We start from the raw sequence: 21,724 nt of genomic DNA, 5'->3' as shown, positions 1-21,724 counted from the left end.
CTGAAGCGTCTGGCACAGTCCACTGTCAGAAAACAGCATACTGGGCTCGATGGACCATTGATCAGAACTAGTATGACCATTCTTATGATCTCCTAATGTAGACAGATTTAAAACAGCTAAAAACTTGCCTATACCAATTTAGCTTCATTTGTAAAGTAGCAGATTAAGCTGAGAATGGGCGACGGGATGGATCACTTGATTATTAACTGTTCTGTTCATTCTCTCTGGGGCCCCTGGCATTGGCCACTGTTGGATGACAGGATACTGGGCTAGATGGACCTTTGGTCTGATTCAGTATGGCTGTTCATATGTTCTTACATTGTATACACAAAGTTTAAACGGATGTGTGTGTAGATTAGGCAGTTAACAAGACTGAGTTAAAATAAATTTTAGTTAAACCAGTACAACTTTTTACTAAAGACAAGGGGGCAGATATAAAAGTATTTAGGCACCTAAAGATGTAGATAGGTGTCCATTGGGAGTTAAGCACCTTGGATGGGATCCACAAAGGGACTTGGACATTGCAAAGCTGCACGTCACAGCCCCAAACTCTTAGGCGTCTAGACAACCACAGAAACAACAGTCTGAGCCACAAAGCCTGAGTCAGGCACTTACACTCCCTATACACTGAATGTGGAGAAATAGGCTCCTCAGAAGCTAGCACGCTAGGTGGGGACCTGCCTCAGCTAGCCAATGGGAGATGCTGACCAGAGGGGTGTGTGCTAAGCCCCACCCCTCTCTAGGAGATAGGTGCCTAAGCCTGGGCTGCAGGGAGGGGCCTTTTTCTTCTAGCAATACATGAAAAGAAAGCAGATGGCTTAGGTGCCTAAACCACTTGTTGTGGGAATGACTTTGGCACCTGCCTCGCTCCAAACAAAAAGGCCAGAGGAGATGGTGGTGCTACTGGCCTTATAACTTCTAGCCCAGTAGTTAGAGCACTCATCTGGGATACGGGAGACCCAGGTTTAATTCCTCCCCTTTCTGTCAGAGGAGGAGAAAGGATCTGAACAAGGTGTCTCCCACGTTTCTGGAGGGTGCATGAACCACCAGGCTACAGAGTCATTCTCACACTCTCTCTCTCTCTCTGGCACCATGACTGTTCCACTATGGATAAATACTGCCAGTCCTGAGAGGTGGGAGACCCCCTCTTCAAATCTTTTCTCCCGCTCTGACAGAGAGGGGGTGGGGGATTGGGCCCCACATGTGACTTAAGAGACTGAAGCACCTAAGTTGCTTCATGGCTTGCACCCATAGATCTTTTGAAAATCCCACTGTACCTCTATCTGCAGTGTTAGGTGCCTAAATACCTTTGAAAATATGGCCTCAGAGTCATGGGAACCAGAGTGAAATGCATAGTTGAATAAAATGAACTGGTATTGTCATGCATTTAAAGTATTTCCCATTGTAGAATGAAGCTCAGGGTACAAATCTGGAAAACTTGGTTGTTATTATTTCCTGGTTAACCTATTGGTTTGTTTCTGAGTGTGCAGAATGGATGGTTGTGTAAAACACTCCTAGATCTTTTCCCCTGTAAAAGTTTTTAGATCTGATACATTTTCTCTGAAATGAGGAGGAATATTAGAAAGTTCTTACCAATCTTAGTGAAAACCTTAATTAAAGAGTCAGATGACTGACTTTGCATGGTTGCAACACTGGAGGTGCCAAGACCAATTTACGGTCACTGTAATTATACTGTAGGTGGTATCACACAATGTTAGCTAGAGGAGCAATTAAACAGAGGGTCAAACCATAGGCAGAGTTCAGCTTTTTCTAACCAAATGTTCTACAAGGACTTTTACTTTTTAAAGGAAGCTTCCAACACTGACAACTCAAAATCCTGGAGCTTTCCCTTCCTAGAATGTGTACAGTATAACAATAACATGTTTTTCCATACACTAAGGCCTTGTCTATATTAGAAAATTAAACTATATTGGTAAAACAGTACAAGCCCCCCCTAGCGTGGAGTCAGTTATATTGGACTTAAGGTGCTTTATACTAGTATAGCTATTCCCACACAGAAGGGAAATGATCAGCGACAGAGTGGGATCTGTCTGTATCATGATGGCCTCTATATGATGCTGCATATGGAAATGTTGGCACCATGACTCCACAAGTCTAGCTTGGCCCAAGGGCAGCTGATTGTCCTGCAGGCCAGACGGCTGCCCCACCTGGGAAAAGAGTTTTTATTATTTCGTTGAAGGACCATTATTAAGAATAATCTGGGGCTATCGGCTTTGAATGACTCTCTACTACTGGCCCACTCCCTTGGAGCAATGGTCCTTCTACACAGGGACCCCAAGGGCAGGGCAAGTATTACTGGTAGGTATGAAGTTTCTCAGGGTGAGCACATGACACAGAGAGGGAGGCTTTATTTCAAAGTGGGGCTCTGCTCAGTGCAGGGGATCACCATTGCCCCATGTAAGCAGGGAATGCTGGAAAGAGCAAGGGCAGGAGGGAATGTGCCCAGCCTGAAACGCTGATGGACCACAGACTCGCAAAAGGGATGAGCTCAGAGTGGGGGAGGGGGTGTCTCAGGACTTTTGTTATTTTTCAAAGGTCTGTCACTCTTGAGTGCTGTAGGAGTAAAGTGACTGTTGTTAAGAAATTCTTTTGCTAAGCCTGTGTGCCTTCCGTGCCTGTCATGTTGTCTCCACTGCCGACCCTAAATTACTAACCAAGTCCTCTAACTTTAAGGCCACTTTCTCAAGTACCATTTGCAGCCTTACAGTATAGCGGCCTATGCATGCCATGGCTGGCCCGGAAACCAGTGGTGCTATTCCCAGTACAGAGCACCCTACAAGCTTCTTGGTTGTGAGGGAATTCTTCATATTGCTCTCCAATGCTGTAGTCAGTCGCCGCAGGGTCTTTTCTCGTGACTCAACAGAGGTGTCTCGGGCATTTCTAATCTTTCCTTTGGGCAGTGTGGCAGTTATTGACAGATGAGGAACTCCATGAGCTATATAACAGCTACCTGTCCAGTTGGCTGGCAGCACCTTGTAAGCCTTTCGGACACATACAAAATAGTGACCCTGTCGGGCCCAGTAAGGACTGTTTCTTAAGGGGATTCCTGGGATATTTAAGGCTGCTTTGGCTGCTTTTCCAAACAGTTCATATGCCCCTAAGGGGGCATCCCATCCTCCTGATTGGGTACAAGTGGGGGGCGTTTCTAAGGGTGCCGTTCAAATTACACTCGCCATAGGGACCACTACAAACCCACCATTGGCTTGCTACATTGGAGATATTAACTGGACGGCAAGTTATATTTCCAAACCCTTCCTTTGTGGTAAGAGTATTTGTAAGAGTTTCCCTAAAAGGGGAGGAACCATTACACCCACACTGTTGGCCTCCCCTGTTGGTCTTTATCCAATACCCATCAGCCCACTGTGTAATAACACAGGAGCTTTTTCCCACAGGACGCCCATAGTGATCAGATTGGTTTCGGGTAAAACATAACACTCCCTCAGTGAGTACTGCAACTGAATACTCCTGGTCCTGATAGGTGGCTTGCTGTAAAGAGGTCTTATTCCAGAACGGCGAGTCCGTTCTTTCCTGCTCTTTGGTTGCGGCTAATTCTGCTAGGGTCAAGGGCAGCATGTCAAGGGGCATTCCCGTTTTGGGGGACAGTGGAGTTGGAGCACATACCCAGCAATCAGTCTGGTTTGTTAAAGTAACAACATGGTGTGCAAGCGAAACAAAGGAGTTATGCTCCCGATATGCACTGTTTGGAAATAACAATACAGAGAATAACAATGTTACCCAATTAATTATCACCAGAGTCTTCCCAACCCAGGGCCTCCAGTACCTGGGTTGGCCAATTTTAGCATTAAGGTGCCCGCTATTTGTGTCTTTTAAACAGTAGCGTTAGCCCAAGATCGTCACTAGATGAGGAGTCAGCAGGTTGGATGGTCCACTGTCCTGCTGACGAGGGGGCGGGTACTGCCTTCAGACAAGAGTGATGGATCCAGTTCTTGTGTCCCTCGATCTTTGCCGCTGTGTGGGAGATCAGCATGATGGTATAGGGTCCTTTCCACTTTTCCTGGAGAGGCTCGTCTTTCCAGGTATGAACAAGCACAGAGTCACCGGGCTGTAAGGAGTGGATGGGAGTGTCCAAGGGGAGAGGCTGGGAATCCTTGGTATACCTGTGAAGAGACAAGAGAACAGCAGACAGGGAACACATATACTGTGACAAAAAACCATTACCCAACTCCCATTCCCCTGACAGAACTTGGGTGCCATTCATAGGCTATGCCCTTCCAAACATAATTTCAAAGGGACTGAGCCCTAATCTACCCTTTGGGAGAACGCGGATACGGAGTAGGATGAGGGGCAAAGCATCAGGCCATCGCAGTGAGGCTTCTTGGCACACTTTTGAGAGATGCCGTTTAAGGGTCTGATTGGTATGCTCCACTACCCCACTGGCTTGCGGTCTCCAGGGTGTATGGAGTTTCCAGGGGATCTGTAAGGTATGTGAGATGCTTTGAATGATTTTTGACGTGAAATGTGTCCCACTGTCAGATTCCATCCACAGGGGGAGTCCAAAGCGAGGAATGATCTCGTTAACAAACTTGAGGGCCACTGTTCTGGCAGTGCAGTTACGGCATGGGAAGGCTTCTGGCCATCCGCTGAACCGATCCACTATAACAAGGAGATATTTGAACCCTTGGGTCCTGGGAAACTCAGTAAAGTCTATTTGCCACACTTGTCCGGGGCCCGGAGTGGGTTCTAGGGCAGCTGGTGGCACAGGATGTCCCGGTCGGGGTTATTCTTTTGACAGACTAAGCAGTCCGCTTGTACCTGGGCAGCCAGGGGTCGGAGTCCGGAAGTGATAAAGTATTTTCCCATTAGTTGGATAAGTGCTTCCCTGCCAGCATGAGTGGTTTGATGTAGTTTCTGCAGCACTGGCCGGATCAGGCCCTTTGGTAGGAGGACCTTCCCTTCTGGGGAATGGAGCCATCCCTCCTTTTCCCGGAGACAAAGTTTGTCAGTTAGCTGTCTCTCCTCCCCAGAGTACTGAGGGGTTGGAAGCTCCCCTACTGATGGGATAAGGGCATGCATATGGGCGTTCTCAGTCTGAGGGGATGGCAGGGTGGCAGCATGCTTAGTCTCTCTATCTGCCCGGGCGTTACCTCTGGCCACATCTTGATCCTCCCTTTGATGGGCTTTACAGTGTACCACCGCCACTTCCGAGGGGAGTTGTACGGCTTCTAGGAGCCGGAGGATTTGGGGCCCGTACTTGACTGGGGAGCCTGGGGCTGTCAGCATTCCCCTTTGCTTCCATAGGCCAGCATGAGCATGCAGCACACCAAAAGCATACTTTGAATCAGTAAAAATGTTGACCCGCTTTCCTTTTGACAGTTCAAGTGCATGGGTCAGGGCTATTAGTTCGGCAAGCTGGGCAGAGGTCCCAGCAGGCAAACCTTCAGCTTCCACGGTGTCGTGGAGGGTCACAACAGCATAACCCGCCCTCCTTTGCCCATCTATTACAGTACTGCTACCATCAGTGTACCACTCATAATCTGCATTTGGGAGGGGTACATCCTTTAAATCTGGACGGCTGGAGTACTGGGCATCTATGATCTCTAAACAGTCATGTTTCTGTTCCTCTGTTTCTGGCAAGAGAGTGGCTGGGTTAAGGGAGGGGCAAGGCTGTAAGGTGACTTCAGAGTTCTCTAACAGCTTAGCCTGGTACCGAGCAATCCGAGCCTGGGTGAGCCAAAGCCCTCCCTTTGCATCCAATAAGGCTCGGACCATATGGGGAGTATAGATTTGCATAACCCCTCCCAATGTTAGCTTCTTGGCTTCCTCAAGCACTAGGGCAGTAGCTGCGACCGCCCGTAAACATGCTGGCCAAACCTTTGCAACCTGATCCAATTGCTTAGAAAAATAAGCCATGGGACGTCTCCATGCTCCTAACAGCTGCGTAAGCACTCCTAGGGCCACCCGCCTTCGTTCATGCATTTACAACTGAAACGGCTTAGAGAGATCCGGCAGGCCCAGAGCTGGGGCTTCCATCAATTTTCTTTTCAGGATTTTAAATGCCCTGTCAGCCTCTGGGGTCCAATAGAAGGGGTCATGATCTGCTCCTTTTACACAGTCGTACAGGGGTTTAGTCCACAGTCCAAACTCTGGGATCCAGATCCTGCAAAAGCCTGCCATACCCAGAAATGCCCTGAGCCGCTTACGATTACTTGGAATAGGAACTTGACAAATAGCTTCCTTTCTTTCGCTTGAAAGCTGATGCTCCCCTTGCCGTATGTGAAACCCAAGGTACCGTACCTCTGGAAGGGCGATTTGAGCCTTACTCCGTGCTACCCGATATCTCCGGAGTCCAATAAAATTCAGGAGGCTCACGGTGGCTTTAAGGCAGGGGGTTTGGCCCACAGTGGCAATTAACAAATCATCTACATACTGCAGAAGGAGGGCCTCCTCATTATCCCACTCCTCTAGGTCCCTGGCCAGAGCCTGGCCAAAGAGGGTGGGGGAGTTTTTAAATCCCTGGGCCAACACTGTCCAGCAAAGCTGCTTTTAACCATTTTTCGGTCCTCCCACTCGAAGGAGAAGATCTCCTGTGACGGGGTGGCAACTGGGATGGTAAAGAAAGAATCTTTCAGATCAAGGACTGAAAAATGGGTATACTGTCCCCCTATAGAAGCCAATAAGGTATACAGGTTAGGGACAAGAGGGTGCAGAGTCTTAACCCGTTCATTGACTGCCCTTAGGTCCTGTACCAGCCGATACGTGCCATCAGGCTTCTGTATGGGTAGAATGGGAGTGTTTCAGGCTGACTGACATTCCCGGAGAATACCATACATTAGGAATCAATCTATAGTTTCCTGTAAACCTTCTCTGGCTTCCCTCTTGATTAGATACTGTTTTACTTGCACTGGGCCTTTCCCTGGTATGAGCTGAATAGTAATGGGGGTCTGGTGGGTGGCCTTTCCTGGAATCCCTGATGCCCACACGAGGGGGTACACCTGGTCTTCCCATGGGCTCCATTCTGGGGCTTGCATGGCTGAGGGTTCAACTGCAAGGGTCATGATTCATGCATTCTCAGGGGGTAAGGTAAGGGTTATTTCATCCTCAGTAAAATGCAGGGTGGCACCGAGGCGACAAAGCAGATCCCGTCCCAGCAGAGGTGTTGGGCACTCAGGGAGGTATACCAGCTTGTGGGATATAGTCCTGTCTCCCAAAGCGCATTCCGCTGAGGCATACACTGGGCACTTGGTGTCCCTGCCTGTGGCTCCCACCACAGAAAGGGAATCTGCTACTGGCAACTGAAGAGGCTGATTTACGGCAGTTCGGGCTGCTCCAGAGTCCACTAAAAAATCTATTTCTGAGCTTCCCACCCGCATCTTTACTCGGGGTTCCGGGTTAGGGTGGTCCATCTCCCCTGACACCCTTATTCCTGCTCCGCCATCGCCATCATAGGGGCACCCCCCTTTTCTTTCCTCTTTGGGCACTCATTTTTGCAGTGTCCCTCCTGTTGACACAGGGCACACTGGTTGCGACCCATTCCTCTCCTGCGGACCCGGACGGTCGCGTCCACGGCCCCTTCCTCCCCGGGCACTTCTCTTAGTGCCGGCCTGTACCGCTGTTACCATCAATCTCACTTGCTTTCTCTCCTTCTCTGTCTCTCTCAGACTATAAGCTCGGTTTGCAGTCTCTAAGATTTGTGCCATGGTCATGCCCATTAAATCCTCTTTTTTTTGTAACTTTCTCTTAATATCAGGGGCTGCTCTGCTCGTAAAAATTCCCTTAATAATTGACTCAGTTGCCTGGTCATCGGGGTCTGCATTAGTGTTCTGTCGAATGGTGTCCCGAATATGCTGTAGAAAGGCCCCTGGGCTTTCTTTTAAATCCTGCATTACTTCATATGGCTTTGCCCAATTATTATGTCAGACAGCCGAGTGACGGAGTCCATGCAAAAGCAACTCCTTATAGGAGGTAAGGCGGGTCATATCCCCATGATCATTCGGATCCCACCTGGGGTCTGCTCAGGGGACTTGTGCATCCGGGTCAGGGCATTAATACGATCCCGGTCGTATCGTCTCTGTGCCTCCTCCCTTGCCTTGGACACAGCCTGTTGTCTTTCAACCTCAGACAATAGGGTTCGCAGGAGGACGTTACAATCATCCCAGTCCGGCTTGTGACTACTGAGGCACCCCTCAAAGACTGATATAAATCTGCTTGGGTTGGTGGAAAACTCTCCTGCCTGTGCTTTGAAAGCAGCCAAATCCACAGGATTAAAGGGCACATGAGTATAAACCTGCATAGTCGTGGCCGGACGCCTGTCCGATCCAGACCGGGCGACTTTAGTTTCGGTGATTAAGGGGTATAGGCCAACCATTGGGGACTTACAAGGTGTGGGTGTAGGGGCCGAAGGGGACACCGGCTCTGCCATTACAGTGGGGGTGGGGGTCTGGGGACTAACATTAGCTGCTACCGAACCAGTCGGAGACAAATTACAGTGCTGTAAAATATCTGGTCGAGTACATAAAGTCAGAAAGAAATGCGCATACATATGTTCATTCCATTTCCTTGTTCTCTGACAGAACAGGAGTAACTGAAGGATCGTTTTGTAATTAATTGACCTTCCTGGTGGCCACCACTCCTGGTGCTCTAGTTGATATTGAGGCCAGTCAACTGTACAGAATCGTTTTAATTGGCTCTTAGTCATCGGATCCACACCAAATACCTTTCAGTTTGCTAGAATGCACTCTAGGGGTGTACACTGTGCCCTAACCCCTGAGCTCTGTCCCTGTCCCATACCTACAGGGTAACTCTGGGTGTCCCCAGGTTCCAACAGAGCATACAATACGGATTTCAAAAGATTCCTACCTTATCCAAGGGACCAGTTCTTCACCGTCGTCCACAACTGCAAGGGACCAGTTCTTCACTGTCGTCCACCACAACTGCTTCTCCACTATATGAGTGCGTTGCACTGTTGTGCCCTCCAGGGTCGATCAAATCGTGTCTCCTCCAAGGCCCCCGATGAACTCACCGGTGCGCGCTGGGCGTCGGTTCTCGCTGCAATCCTCGACCTCCAGGAGGGGTCCGGGCAAGGCTAAATTGCAGCCTCCGCCCACCCAGGGACACCAAAAGCTGTTGCCGGCACCCAGTGCCAAGAGGCTGAACAACAGCTTGAGTTGGTTCATTATCCGGTGTGCTACATCCAATAATCACAACGGGGTGGAGAAGCAGAAAAGTTTATTTGAAGCTTCAAAAAGGTACAGGGAGATTTGAATCTCAAATCCTGTACACAGAGCAGGAAGTTACACAGGCTTTTATACATCCTTTTTCCCAGCATACTTAATCAATAGCAAGCTGCCCTAAGTATCCATATAGCCAGCCAATCCAGTTCCCAGCTAGTTCCCTGGTTCTCTGTATCGTTTGTTAAACTATACATAAAGCTGCTTTATTCAGCATTGTTCTTCCATATCTGCCCTGTTCGGTCTTGTTTAGTTTCAGGCAGTCTGACTCTGCAACATATTGTTGCAGATTCTCAACATAACTGCTGTGTGTGCCTCCAGGCGGGTGGGGCCAAGGACACTTCGGCCTAGTACGCAGAGCTGCTGTGTGTGCCTCCAGGCGGGAGGGGGGGCCAAGGACACCTGAGCCTAGTGCGAGGGGGCTTCATCGACACTCGTGGTCTTCCATCCCCTCGAGTTACCTAGTGGCCATGCCCCAGTGTCCCCAACACAATGATAAATACGACTAAACCACCACTGTACAGCTAGTGAGAATGAGGAAATAATCAGGCCCAACGTACATGAGATGATGCAATACAGGAAGAAATCAATTTACTTCCAAATCATTTATGGATAAATAATGACTGGCCGTGTGTGTGTGTGTGTGTTCGGAGGATTGAGAGGAGGAAGATACAGTAACCTCTACATCCTAACTAGTGAACCAACTACCCACTCTCTGTAAGGCCCAGATATTCAGCTCTCCTCAAGTCCCCACTCCTAGCCCACTCACACAGGAGGACTCCAGAATACAGACACAGTGGTCTTGAATTTGAGGATCTATGGCCAGTTGATACACATAGCAGTGTTCCTCATTGCAAAGGGGGGCAGCTAATTAGATTGGTGGCCCGGGGGCAATGCACCTGTGCACCTGCTGGTGGCCAAACTCATGCTGCACAGTTCTGTGAAATGCTTCTGCTGCTCAGCATGCTCCACTCAGCCCCCAGAGTAGTCTGACTGCATTTGCTCTGTCCAGGCCAAACACTTCTGATCACCACCACACAAGCATTACATTGCAACTGCCACCTCCTCCCCCTGCTCACCTCTGGTTGGTAAGCCAGACTTTGGCCCTCATTGTGATTCAGTTGGGATTACAGCAATCTTGGTGAGTTTATTTTGGTGTCTTGCTTCACACACACTAGACATCAGATCTCTGAGCAGAGCATGATATCGATAAAGCAGCATGTACGAAAAAGAACCTGGAAGGGTCTGTCCAAAACTTAGACGTACTAAACACTGCTCTTTGAAAACATCAATAGAAAAGTTTTGGGTAAACAGGAATGTAGAAGTGAGATTACAGCTTCAAACCCGGCATAGCTTTGAAAGCGAACAGATGGTCTTCAGCGGGTGTTCCGACAAAGAGGAATGGTCTGGATACCTTGAGGCGTCTTTTTACAATTCATTAACCAACAAAAAGTTTGTTTGCTATTGACAGGCTTGTTCCTGAGGAAAGCCAGGTCAGAAACAAACAGATGAGCAGACATCTTGTGTTTTAAAATAGATTCAGTGATGCAATGACCTAACTTCTAAGACTACAGACAACAGAAAATTCTGATAGGTCAATTGATATTTTAGTATATAATGTGCTACAGCATGGCCAGAAGGCAGCAGGAGAGTGGTAGAGGAGAGATATATAAGTCCCAGGATGAGGAGAAGCCTTATTCCCTGTAGAGGGAAGAAAGGTTTCTATAGATTAATTAAAAGCACCTGAAGCTAGTCACCTGGTAAAAACCCCCCTGCTTCAATCAGCCAGGGGAAGGAGTTGGAGCAGAGTGCAGTTTGGAGAAGTGCTGTGGCTGGCTAGAAGACCAAGACCCTAGGTAAAGAAACACCCGGCTTGTGCAGAGAGAGAGAGGGCAGGAAGCCCCACAAGCTGAAGAGCAGGAGAGGGAAGTAGCCCAGGGGAAGGAAGCGCTAGTTCAAGTGGTTTACCACTATCCCTAGGGCCCCTGGGCTGGGACCCAGAGTAGAGGGTGGGCCTGGGTCCCTCCCTCTCCACTACCCTTCCCTGGATTAATAGTGGGACAGTAAATACCCTAGCTCAGGGGCAGGAAACTGCACCCTGAACCCCCCCGCCACCATTCCCAAGAAGAGGAAGCGCGGGACCCATCATAATCATACCGGCAATTTGCTACAATACTTTACAATATAATTGTAATAAAGGAAACACTTAATATGCAGCTTTACTTCAAATTTGTTTAGGAAATAAGATTCTTTTCTGCTTTCTATTCTTATCAGCCCCACAGAACCAACATAGCTCTGGAAAAGCAAACAAGACATTTTTTTGTGTAATGCATCAACAGAATTATTATTATTTTTTAATGAAAGCTAAGATTCTATTGCACAGTTCTGGAGCAAGAGGTAGCTTTCATGGCAAATTCCAGGGCCATGGAATAACCCCACTTTATAGAACAAAAACCATGCCTTACCTTACCCATCGTATGTCATCTATATTTCCAGTATGGCAATCGATCATCATCTCCACCCACACTCTACATACTGAATGGTGAACGACCCTGCCATCTGCATACTACTCAGCCTAGAATCTGAGAGTAAACTGTTCTTCAGTTCACATATCAACAATAGAGATTCTACAACATGAACTGTTTTGATGTGTGAGCCAGAAAAATCCAGCTCTCTCATTAGAGAAGAACCTGGAGTAAAATATAGTACAATCTTATTTTAGGTAGTAAAGTCAGAGATATGACTCTGAATGCACAGAGAGGATACAGGAGGATTCTTGAACAAGAAAGTACCATTTTTATGCCTTAATTTTTTAGATTAGAGCAGATTAAGGAGATTTTAGGGTTGAGGGGGTTACATAACACAAATCTAAGACTGGAAAAAATCAAGTCAATTAAGGGCTGAAATGGAAAAATCCTAAAGGAGATTGCAATAGATTATACGGTGTGCAAATTCAAGGCTGGTTATAGGCCAGGGACTGACACCACCAATAATTTGGCTCAATGTCTTTGTGATCCTTATATTTCCCTTTCAGCTAATAGCGTACAGAGCACAACTATGAAACTCCTTTTCTTACATCCTATATCCATTTCAAACTATAACGGAGGAAAAAATATCAATTTACATCCCACAAACCAAGATGACTGGACAGTCTCGCAGTTTCTCGTTGATAAACAGCAATTTGTGAAAGACCATCTATCCATAAATTATCTATAGTCTATGCAAAACTGGAAAGCACTTTATGGAGGTTAGAATGCATTTTTATTTATAATCAGAGCCTACGCACAGACAGAGGCAACATTTACTTTCCATCGTCTGAGCTTTTTGGATGATCAAGGACTTTATACTATCAAAATTGTGATCATCATTTGTTCATTATTGACATCCTGGGCTACTAGAAAAGTATGTACGAGTACAAAAAGGGCATGTGAATGGGTCGGTTTGCTCTTGAATTTTCTCTGTGAAGAGGCAGGGGAGCTCTCTTTGTTAAGGTTGACCATAAATCAGTGGGTTTTCTGCATGCAGTGGAATTTCACGAGTCATCAGGTTATAATACCACCATGAGTCCATCTACTATTTTGATGACTGTGCGGGTTGCACAGCTATAACTAACTATGAAGGGAAGAGTGGCTTTGGTGAGAATCTCTGAAAATAATGAAAGGTAATGAAACATGGCTGTCTTTAACTTCAGTAAAATGATATGTATACAGTACCCAGTGGCTAAAATTAGGATGTTGAGGTTTAACAAAACATATCCAGATGATATGCTAAAAACTCCTCTGTTTCTGTCATGGTTGTGACTGTGATAGTATAATTCCTGAAAAAAGAAAAGGAGTACTTGTGGCACCTTAGAGACTAACAAATGTATTTGAGTATAAGCTTTCGTGAGCTACAGCTCACTTCATCGGATGCATGAACAGCAGCAGTAACACCGCTGCTACTCTGAAACCTATAATTTCTGAGTTTCCATGGGAGGAAAAAGTACTACAGTTATCTAATAAGAATGCCATTAATTAACATTTGTCCCTGCGGATTAGACTAGTAATCATTACTTAAAAGGTGAGGCTGATATAAGTATATATGGTATAATTCTAAGCCAAATTTTGCCCTTGGCTGAGAGGCTCACATTGAACTTAGTAGACGCTGCCAACATGCATTCCATGTACAGAAACTGACTTCAATGAAAGCTGCATCCACAAATCTGAGAGCAGAATCTAGTTTTTTATCACCATTCACCATGAAAATAAATCGATGCTTTCCTGCGAACTGGAAAGCCAAATGTGAATTTATCGTTTACTATCCTTTTGGGTAAGGATGTGCTGTACATTCAGAAGCGCAAAGCAAAACTTTTGTTTCAAACTATGGGATCAAGAAATTAACTTTGATTGCTGATGGTATTAGGGGAGCTATACAAACCTAGTTGCTATTTTAAGGAAATATATATATCAATTTAAAGGATTTCTTTGATGGTTCAGTTGTGAATGCAGCTAATCTTTTAATTTTCAGTCTTAAAGATCAAAGCAGCATCTAAAGACAAACCTTCTTTGATTTCTTCTGAGTTTGTTTAATTTGCTCGCAGTATCTCATTTTGAAAGGACCAAGAGCCATTTTCATTTGTTTTTGCACTGCTTTGGAGAAGAAGCAATTTGAGTGCAAGAGGAAGCAAGTTCCAGTTTATATGGAGCAAATCGTTAGGGTTTCTTTTACATAGCAACATTATTTATTTTATGAGATAATTAGTGACAAGCTTATATAGATCCGTCTCTGTCCTCAATTTATATTCTTTTTGGAGCTTTTAAAGTAGAGGACACCTGCACATTTTAAAAATGGTAAATGCCTGGTACTACAGGCATATGTGATCAATGCCTTAACTAAAAGGCCAAGAGAGACATTCAGAACACAAATGTAAATGTACCTTAAATGACAAAATTGGTCTTGCCAAGTTTCAGCAGCTAGATTCATTCTGATATGATCTCCCAGAATGCATTATTTTTTTTAATGCAGCCTGTTCCAACCCATTGGGTGTAATCCACTGGCTGAAGAAAAAACCTATTTGCAGGATCCCATGGTCACTGGAACACTTCGGGAAGGCAGGGTGGGAGCAACTCACTCCTGCTGCCCCAACCTGACTCCCTCCACAAGTCCAATCACAGGGGAGAATTCCACCTTCTCCTATTTGAATCCTGCAGTTGTGGGAAGCTAGGGGAGAATAGCAGTAACAGGGGGTAGGGGAAGCATTTAGCTGATTTCTTCCCATCCTTCCACACTGCCAGATCTTTGGGGACACGTTGCCCAGCAGTGACTCCTCCCATCATTACAATAGGTGGCTCTCTTACAGGACTCAGGAACCCCACTGATGTCACAAGCTCTGGAATGCTGTTTGTTGTGTTGGTGGAGTTACTGTTCTCAAACATTCAGATTTTATTGTCAGAAGGGACCATCACGATCATCTAGTCTGATCTCCTGCACGTTGCAGGCCACAGAACCTCACCCTCCTACTCCTGTAATAGACCCCTAACTTCTGGCTGAGTTACTGAAGTCCTCAGATCATGATTAAAGACTTCAAGTTACAGAGAGTCTACCATTTACACTAGTTTAAACCTGCAAATGACCCGTGCCCCATTCTGCAGAGGAAGGAGAACCTCCCTCCCTGCGAGTCTCTGCCAATCTGACCTGGGGGAAAATTCCTTCCTGACCCCAAATATGGCACTCAGTTGGGTCCTGAGTATGAGGCCAAGACCCACCAGCTAGACAACAGTGAAAGAATTCTCTGTGGTAACTCAGAGCCTTCCCCATCTAGAGTTCCATCCCCCGCCACTGGAGATATTTGCTGCTGGCAGTCACAGATCAGTTATATGCCATTGTAGGCAGTCACATCATACTATTGTGACATACTGTACCCCATGTAACCTCCTGTAACTACATTCACCACCATTATATGATTTTGATATGTTTTATACAAAGTATGCCTTGTAAGGTATATTTGAAAAGTTCTGATTTGATGAACCTGTTGAAATTTATGTATCACCATATGAAGTTATGACATTTTTCTATGTTTGTTACTGTGACAGGATCCCCGGGGTGCAGCCTGGGACTGTGGGACCTCTGTGCCCCCTTAACTCTGTTCAGCCTGGGCTGTCTCTCTCTCACAATGCTTTGCTAGTGACCAGCAGCAAGCCCCTCCAGGCGCTGTGATCACTCAGCACAACAGCATATGGAGCCCCACACCCAGCTAGATTGCATGAATGCTCCCAGAGCCACTCATGAATCACACGGGGAAAGGCACAAGCCAAATCCGACCAGCTCCCAGCACTGTTCCCCAGGAATATACCGTCTTACACTGCTCAAGACGAGCAGTGCAAATTTATTAATTGGTTCACCACTTCATCAATGGAAAGTGGATATACTCCAGCCTTTGCTAACCTGAGCACATTTGCCACACACTTTAGGCAAACTCACTGGTAAAGATAAACAGTTAAACAAATTTATTGACTACAAAAGATAGATTTTAAGTGATATTAAGTGATAGGCAAAAAGTCAGAGTTAGTTACTAAAATAAAATAAAATATAAGCACGCAGTCTAAACTCTCAACCCTGTTAGACTGGGCAATATCTAGCTTAAGCAATTTTTCTCACCCCACTGGATATTGCAGTCCTTAATATACAGGTCTGTCCCTTAAACCTGAGCCAATCTCTTCTGTTGGAGTCTTGTCCCCTTCTCAGTGTCTTTGTTGCTTGCAGCATAGGTGGAGGCAGGAGAAAGGCCCCGCATGTGGCCATTGTATTCTGTTTTATAACCTCAGTCCCTTGTGCTTGGGGAGCACAAGTCCAGGCATGTCTGGGGACATTGCTGAGTCTCCAGGCCAGGTTCAGCAATTCCTCTGGTGTGGCCTCATGCAGGTGAGTCATTGCTCCCTTGCTGGACAATGGTTTTTGATGAGTTGTTTGACACCCTGCCCGGGTGTTGGTTACTTTCTGTTGCCTCTGGGGAGCTACTATCTGGCTGATTCCCCAACTTACAGCATGTTTTAGTGACAACCAAACAACACAATTCTCATAATTTCATATGCATTAATGATATACATATATGGATAGAGAAATAACTTTCAGCAGATCATAACCTTTCCCTTGATACCTTACAAGGCATGCTTTATATGTAAGACCATGATTATATGAAAATGAGGAATATGGGGGTTACAGGACATTCCCCCAGGTATAGAATGTCACAGTTATTGAAACATGTTGTGAGTCTAGGAAATGCCCAAGACTAGCCCCTCAGAGAGGACAAAGAAACTGCGAACACAGAGACCTTACATGCCAAACCTCACGTAGACAAAAGCTACAAGCAAAAATTTACCATTCATAATGAAGGATGGTCAGCAGCTCACATATACCCTGGGTACTGTCTGACACAGCATGGATTTTTCCAGCACCTGGTGAAAAGTATAAATGAGGGACAGTGACATCACCACAGGGCCTCTCTCTCCTCCCCACGTGGAAGCAAGATAGTTTGGAAGACAAACAGAAGTCTCCTTGAACTGGGGTGAAGGGATGATCCTAACTAGAATGCTTTCTAGTTAGTATAAACTGAACTGAAAAGTGTCTGCAACGTCCAGTAGGGTGAAAGAAACTGGTTGGTTCAGATCTTGCTTAGCCTGATAAAGTTTAGGATTTAGAATGAGTGTTTGCTTTATTTCATATGTAACCAACTCTGACCTTTATGCCTACCACTTATAATCATGTAAAATCTATCTTTCTCTAGTTTAATAAACTTATTTTGAGGTTTAGACAAACTAACTGGTTTAGATTAAAGTGCTTGGAGAGGGGGTCTGCTCAGATTACAGAGGCTGGTGCATGTCCACTACCCTTTGAAGGAGTGGCGAACTAATTAATGAGCTTGCATTGATCAAGAAGGTCTTGAGCAGGGTAAGACGCACTGGGGTGCAAGACCGGGGCTGCGGGGGATTTGCTGGGGTTTCCTTGTATGCAGTTAATGAGCGGCTTGGGAGAGCATTCACTTAACTTTGCTGGGTGTGCCTCTGCATGCTGATGGCTGAGTAACAGATCCTGGATCCAGATCCAGAAGGGTTATATGCTTCATAGCCAAATGATGGACTTTCTTTGCTGCTTCTCTGCACAAGAAGGAAGAAAGTGGAAGAACACTTGGGGACTTCTAAGCACCCTGTGGCTCAGCCTATGATGATCTTATTACTGTTGCCCTCCTCTTTCTTCTCACTGATTGTCACACTCATTTGACATCTCATCTGAAGTTGGACTGTGGGTTTGTACAGTGCCAAATTCAATGGGACCCCAATACTGATCGGGGTGTTTGAGCCATACCACTATATAAATAAATAATTGGAAAACAGTTTATTAAAGGCATATTGTTCCTAATATAACAAAAGGCAGCAGCAAGATAAAGCACAAGTATAACAAAAGTCAGTTTACAGTAAGAGCTGAAATAATATTTTGTAACGTCAGAAGATGCTGCTGCAAAATTTGAGTCAAGAAAACTGTTCACGTAATCTGTGGGTCACATGGGTAACAAACAATGGAACCCTACAGTAACATTTCATATTAAGGGTGGAACATCTTGGTTATCTTCAAAGTCAACACAACTATTCTCAGTGTCTATAACCTTTTGTTGCTGCAGATTAATAGGTCCTTGCCCAATTCGCTCCTTTTCTTGGATTATGTTTGCCACATCAGGGAATGAATATTTGCTGGGATCCACTTCTAGTTTCTCAACTTGCTCCCTGTAACAAAGGAGATCAGATGGTTATAAATAAAACTTCATTTCAACATCACATGTAGCAACAGAAATTTGGGACTGCTTCCCAAATTCCCCAATTCCCATAGAAGTCACCAGGAGTTTTGAGGAGGATTAAGAAATGTCACTATTGTGAATTGATTGTTCATTCAAAAGGGAGTCTCAGAGCTTGTGTATGCTTACAGCGCTGCAGCAACACATGTGCACTGGTGAAGCTGCACTGCTGTAGTGCTTAGTGAAGACACTATCTATGCTGAAGAGAGAGTTTCTCTCCTTGGCATAGATACACCACCTCCCTGAGAGGTAGTAGCTATTGTCAACGGGAGCAGCCTTCCCATTGACATAGCACTGTCTCCACTTGGGGCAGGGATTCTTCTTTGAGTAGTGTCTCTATGGGTGCTTCACTGTAGGTGACTCCCAAGCAGTATTGCCTCTGGGGGGCTGAGGCAATCATCCAGGTAAGGGAAAATCATGATCCCTTGTGAGCATAAGTCGGTTGCCACTACTGAGAGAACTTTGGAAATACTCTCGGGGCCAAAGATAACCTGAAGGGGAATGCCCTGTACTGGTAGTGATCTTGTCCCAGGGTGAATCTGAGAAATCGTCTGAGAGTCGATAAGACTGAGATGTGAAAATATGCGTCCTGGAGGTCGAGGGCCAAAAACCAGTCTCCCTGTTCCAACGCTGAAATGATCATTGCTAAGTGACCATCCTGAATTTCTAAGCTTTGACAAACTTGTTGAGAGCGCTAAGGTCTAATATGAGTCTCCAGCCTTCCTCCTTCCTGGGTATTAGAGTAGAACTCTTTGCTTTATAGATGTTGAGGTACTGGTTCTATGGTTCTAACTGGAGGAGACAGTCTACCTCTTGACATAGTAAACTCTCATGAGAAGGCTCCCTGAAGAGGGCCGGGGAAGGGTGTTGTAGAGGATGCAGGGAGGTAAAATGGATAGATTATCCATGGCAAATGATCTCTAGGAGCCATCGGTCTGATGTTATATGCTCCCAGGTGCTGAAGAACAATGCCAGACAGTGGTCAAATGGGTGGATAGTGATGGTCGGTTGTAGTGGTTGTGGGGAGTGGTCTATCAGCACTTCGACCAACACGTCAAAACTGGTGTTTAGATGTGGAAGGCTGGGATGAGAAGGATTGCTGGCCAGATGGTTTACATCTGGAGAATTTAGTTTTCTTTCTCCGTGGCTTGTAGTATTGTTGAGCCGGATATTGGGAAATGCGGGGCTTATGCTGGGACTGCAGACTAAATTTTCTCTTTTGTCCCGTAGATGCCCAGCGAATGGCGAGTGGCCTGAGAATCGTTCAAAGTGTGAAGGGTTTTCTCCGCAGTTTTCTCCACAAAGAGCTTAGTGTCCTCAAAGGGAAGAAGATCTTTGACGGTTGCCTGCACCTCCTTTGGGCAACCTGACAGCTGGAGCCAAGAGGCATGTCACATCACCACTACCGTGGAGATGGATCTGGCTGCAGTATCAGCCATGTGGAGGACAGACTGTGGCATTGTCTTTGCTACTAGCTGCCCTTCTTGGCTGATGACCTTAAATTGTTTGCGATATGTCTTGGGCAGCTGCTCAATAAAGTTGTTCTATTTCGAGTAATTCATATAATGGTATTTCACTGTAAGTGCTTGGTAGTTGACAATTTGAAACTGAAGTGTGGCCGAGGAATTACGCCCTCTTACCAAATAGGTCCAGATGCTTTCAGCACCTATCGTAGGGAGTGGACCTCATGTGGTGTTGATGGCCACAAGAATTGACAGCATCCACCATGATGGAGTTGGGTGGAGGGTGGGAGAAGAGGAACCCTGTTTCTCTCACCGGGACATAGTACTTTTTGTCTGTTTGCTTGTAAGTCGGTGTGACCGATGCTGGGGTCTGCCATATTGTTCTCAAGGGGTCAAGAAGGGCTTCATTCATAGGGAGGGCTACTTTTGAAGAGGAATGGTGGAAGAGGGATGGTGGAAGAGGCACGACAGACTCGTCTGGGGAAGAGGAGGATATAGTTTTTGGGTTCCCCTCATTCTGAACGTCGCCCTCACACTTCTCCAAGATTCCTTCTAGGGACTCCAAAGTCTTGGTTGCTGGGGCCGAGGAAATGTGTTTCATGGACTCATGGGTGGGACTAGAAGCCTGAGAGGCCTGGGTGCAGTATGCAGGCCAGGGCTTCTAATATGGCACGGAGCCTGGTGGTGGTACCCATGGATGGCCGTACCAGGACAGCAGCACTGGGGCCATCTGAAGATATGCCCGGGATGCTTGCTGGAATCGGGCACCATAAAGGGCTTGGGAGGAGTACTGTGATATCCTGTTCTCTGGTTCACTATCTGAGTCTGAACTGGAGACTGGGGGAGCATGGCAAGGAAGCAGGAAAGACTCCTGTGCTGAGTGGAGACTTGGTGCGGAGGTCCTGGTACTGAGGAGAGGAGATTCCAGAACATCAGTTACGCAGAGGTCCTTTGAGTGCCAGAAATCCGGTGGTGCCAACCGGCTCAGTGCCACTGGCAGTGCTGAGAGGACATAGATCTTGTCCACACCAGCTGTTCAGGTACCAGAAGAGACATTGGTACCTGTCATAAAAATAAAGGGAAGGGTAACCACCTTTCTGTATACAGTGCTATAAAATCCCTCCTGGCCAGAGGCAAAATCCTTTCACCTGTAAAGGGTTAAGAAGCTAAGATAACCTCCCTGGCACCTGACCAAAATGACCAATGAGAAGACAGAATACTTTCAAATCGGGAGGGGGGGAATAAAGGGTTCATCTGTCTGTGTGATGCTTTTGCCAGGAACAGATCAGGAATGCAGTCCCTGGAAAGCAGAAATGAAGAGAACATTTTTTTAGCAAGCAAATACATTATATTTAAACTGAGTGTTCTGTGTATGTCTGGTGCTTATTACTTTTGACAATATGATTCTTAAAGATTTTTGACAGGCGTTAGAACTTTATAGAAAGCCATTATTCAAAGCACAGTAAAAACTAGAATGCATAATACATTCATTCAATCCATGTTAGGGATGTTTTTGAAATAACGCTTAGCATAATTTGTTGTTTTCTTAATGAACGCATTGATATCATTATCACTCCATCAGCAGAGATTAAGTGTTCTTATACTTTCTGCAGTGTCATATTTAGACCTAGCATTTTAAAAATAACTAATTAAATTAAACAGCTAATTTGTTGGCATGCATAGAAATAAATCTCTTCCTTTGAATAAACATCAGTGGACTGGAGCACACTGGTTAAGAAGAAAACTATTTTATGGATTAATCATCTGAAAATGTTTAGAAGATGTGTGATGTAAATTAATTCCTATTATAACTTTAAAGGAGCACTACGTCTACATTCTGGATGCCTCCTGTGTGGGAGGACTAGAGGGAGCAGGGGGCACCCTCAGTTAGAAAAAACAGAAAAACTCTAACCCATTCCCAGTAATTTGTGATTGATTCTTCTTCACCGAGTCCCATTAACTGGGATCAGAGGCTCTGTGTACTTCATCTCCAAGTGTTCTTGCCAAGTGTGTCTTCAAAGCTGACACCAACCTTCTTCAGGTCCTCCTTGAGCATCTTGAACCACCTTTTTCTAGATCCTCCTTGTGGTTTTTGACCCATGACTATTAGTTCTTGTAGTCTCTGGCCAACACATCCCACGCCTCACTGTCTCACATGACCTAGCCATCTCAGTCATTACTCCCTCAGCTTCTCTGTGATGGGGGGGGGGCTACTGAATCATGGCTCA

At 45.9% G+C, this 21,724-nt stretch overlaps 1 protein-coding gene and 1 long non-coding RNA gene across 4 annotated transcripts in view; one reads left to right on the top strand and one right to left on the bottom strand.

Moving 5' to 3' along the window:
- Positions 1 to 19,552, top strand: part of LOC140906351 (uncharacterized) — an 81,983-nt gene extending 62,431 nt beyond the window's left edge. The window contains exon 4 of the long non-coding RNA XR_012157076.2: positions 19,264 to 19,552. This is a non-coding gene — a long non-coding RNA (uncharacterized LOC140906351). The remainder of the gene's footprint in view (positions 1 to 19,263) is intronic.
- DNAAF11 (dynein axonemal assembly factor 11) overlaps positions 17,138 to 21,724 on the bottom strand; it is a 51,597-nt gene continuing 47,010 nt past the window's right edge. The window contains exons 11-12 of one of the 3 annotated variants that reach the window (XM_073330110.2): positions 17,848 to 17,965; positions 17,138 to 17,341 (exon numbers count right to left, since the gene is read on the bottom strand). In XM_073330110.2, coding sequence (XP_073186211.1) covers positions 17,228 to 17,341; positions 17,848 to 17,965 — 232 coding nt within the window. In that variant the 3' untranslated portion in view covers positions 17,138 to 17,227. Of the gene's footprint in view, positions 17,342 to 17,565; positions 17,966 to 21,724 lie in introns of those variants that run through there. The other 2 variants (XM_073330107.2, XM_078851421.1) reach the window with 2 other exon arrangements.

The sequence above is a fragment of the Lepidochelys kempii genome, chromosome 2, assembly GCF_965140285.1.
Source record: "Lepidochelys kempii isolate rLepKem1 chromosome 2, rLepKem1.hap1, whole genome shotgun sequence".
NCBI classification, from domain to species: Eukaryota; Metazoa; Chordata; order Testudines; family Cheloniidae; genus Lepidochelys; species Lepidochelys kempii.
This window is presented reverse-complemented; position numbering and strand designations above follow the sequence as displayed.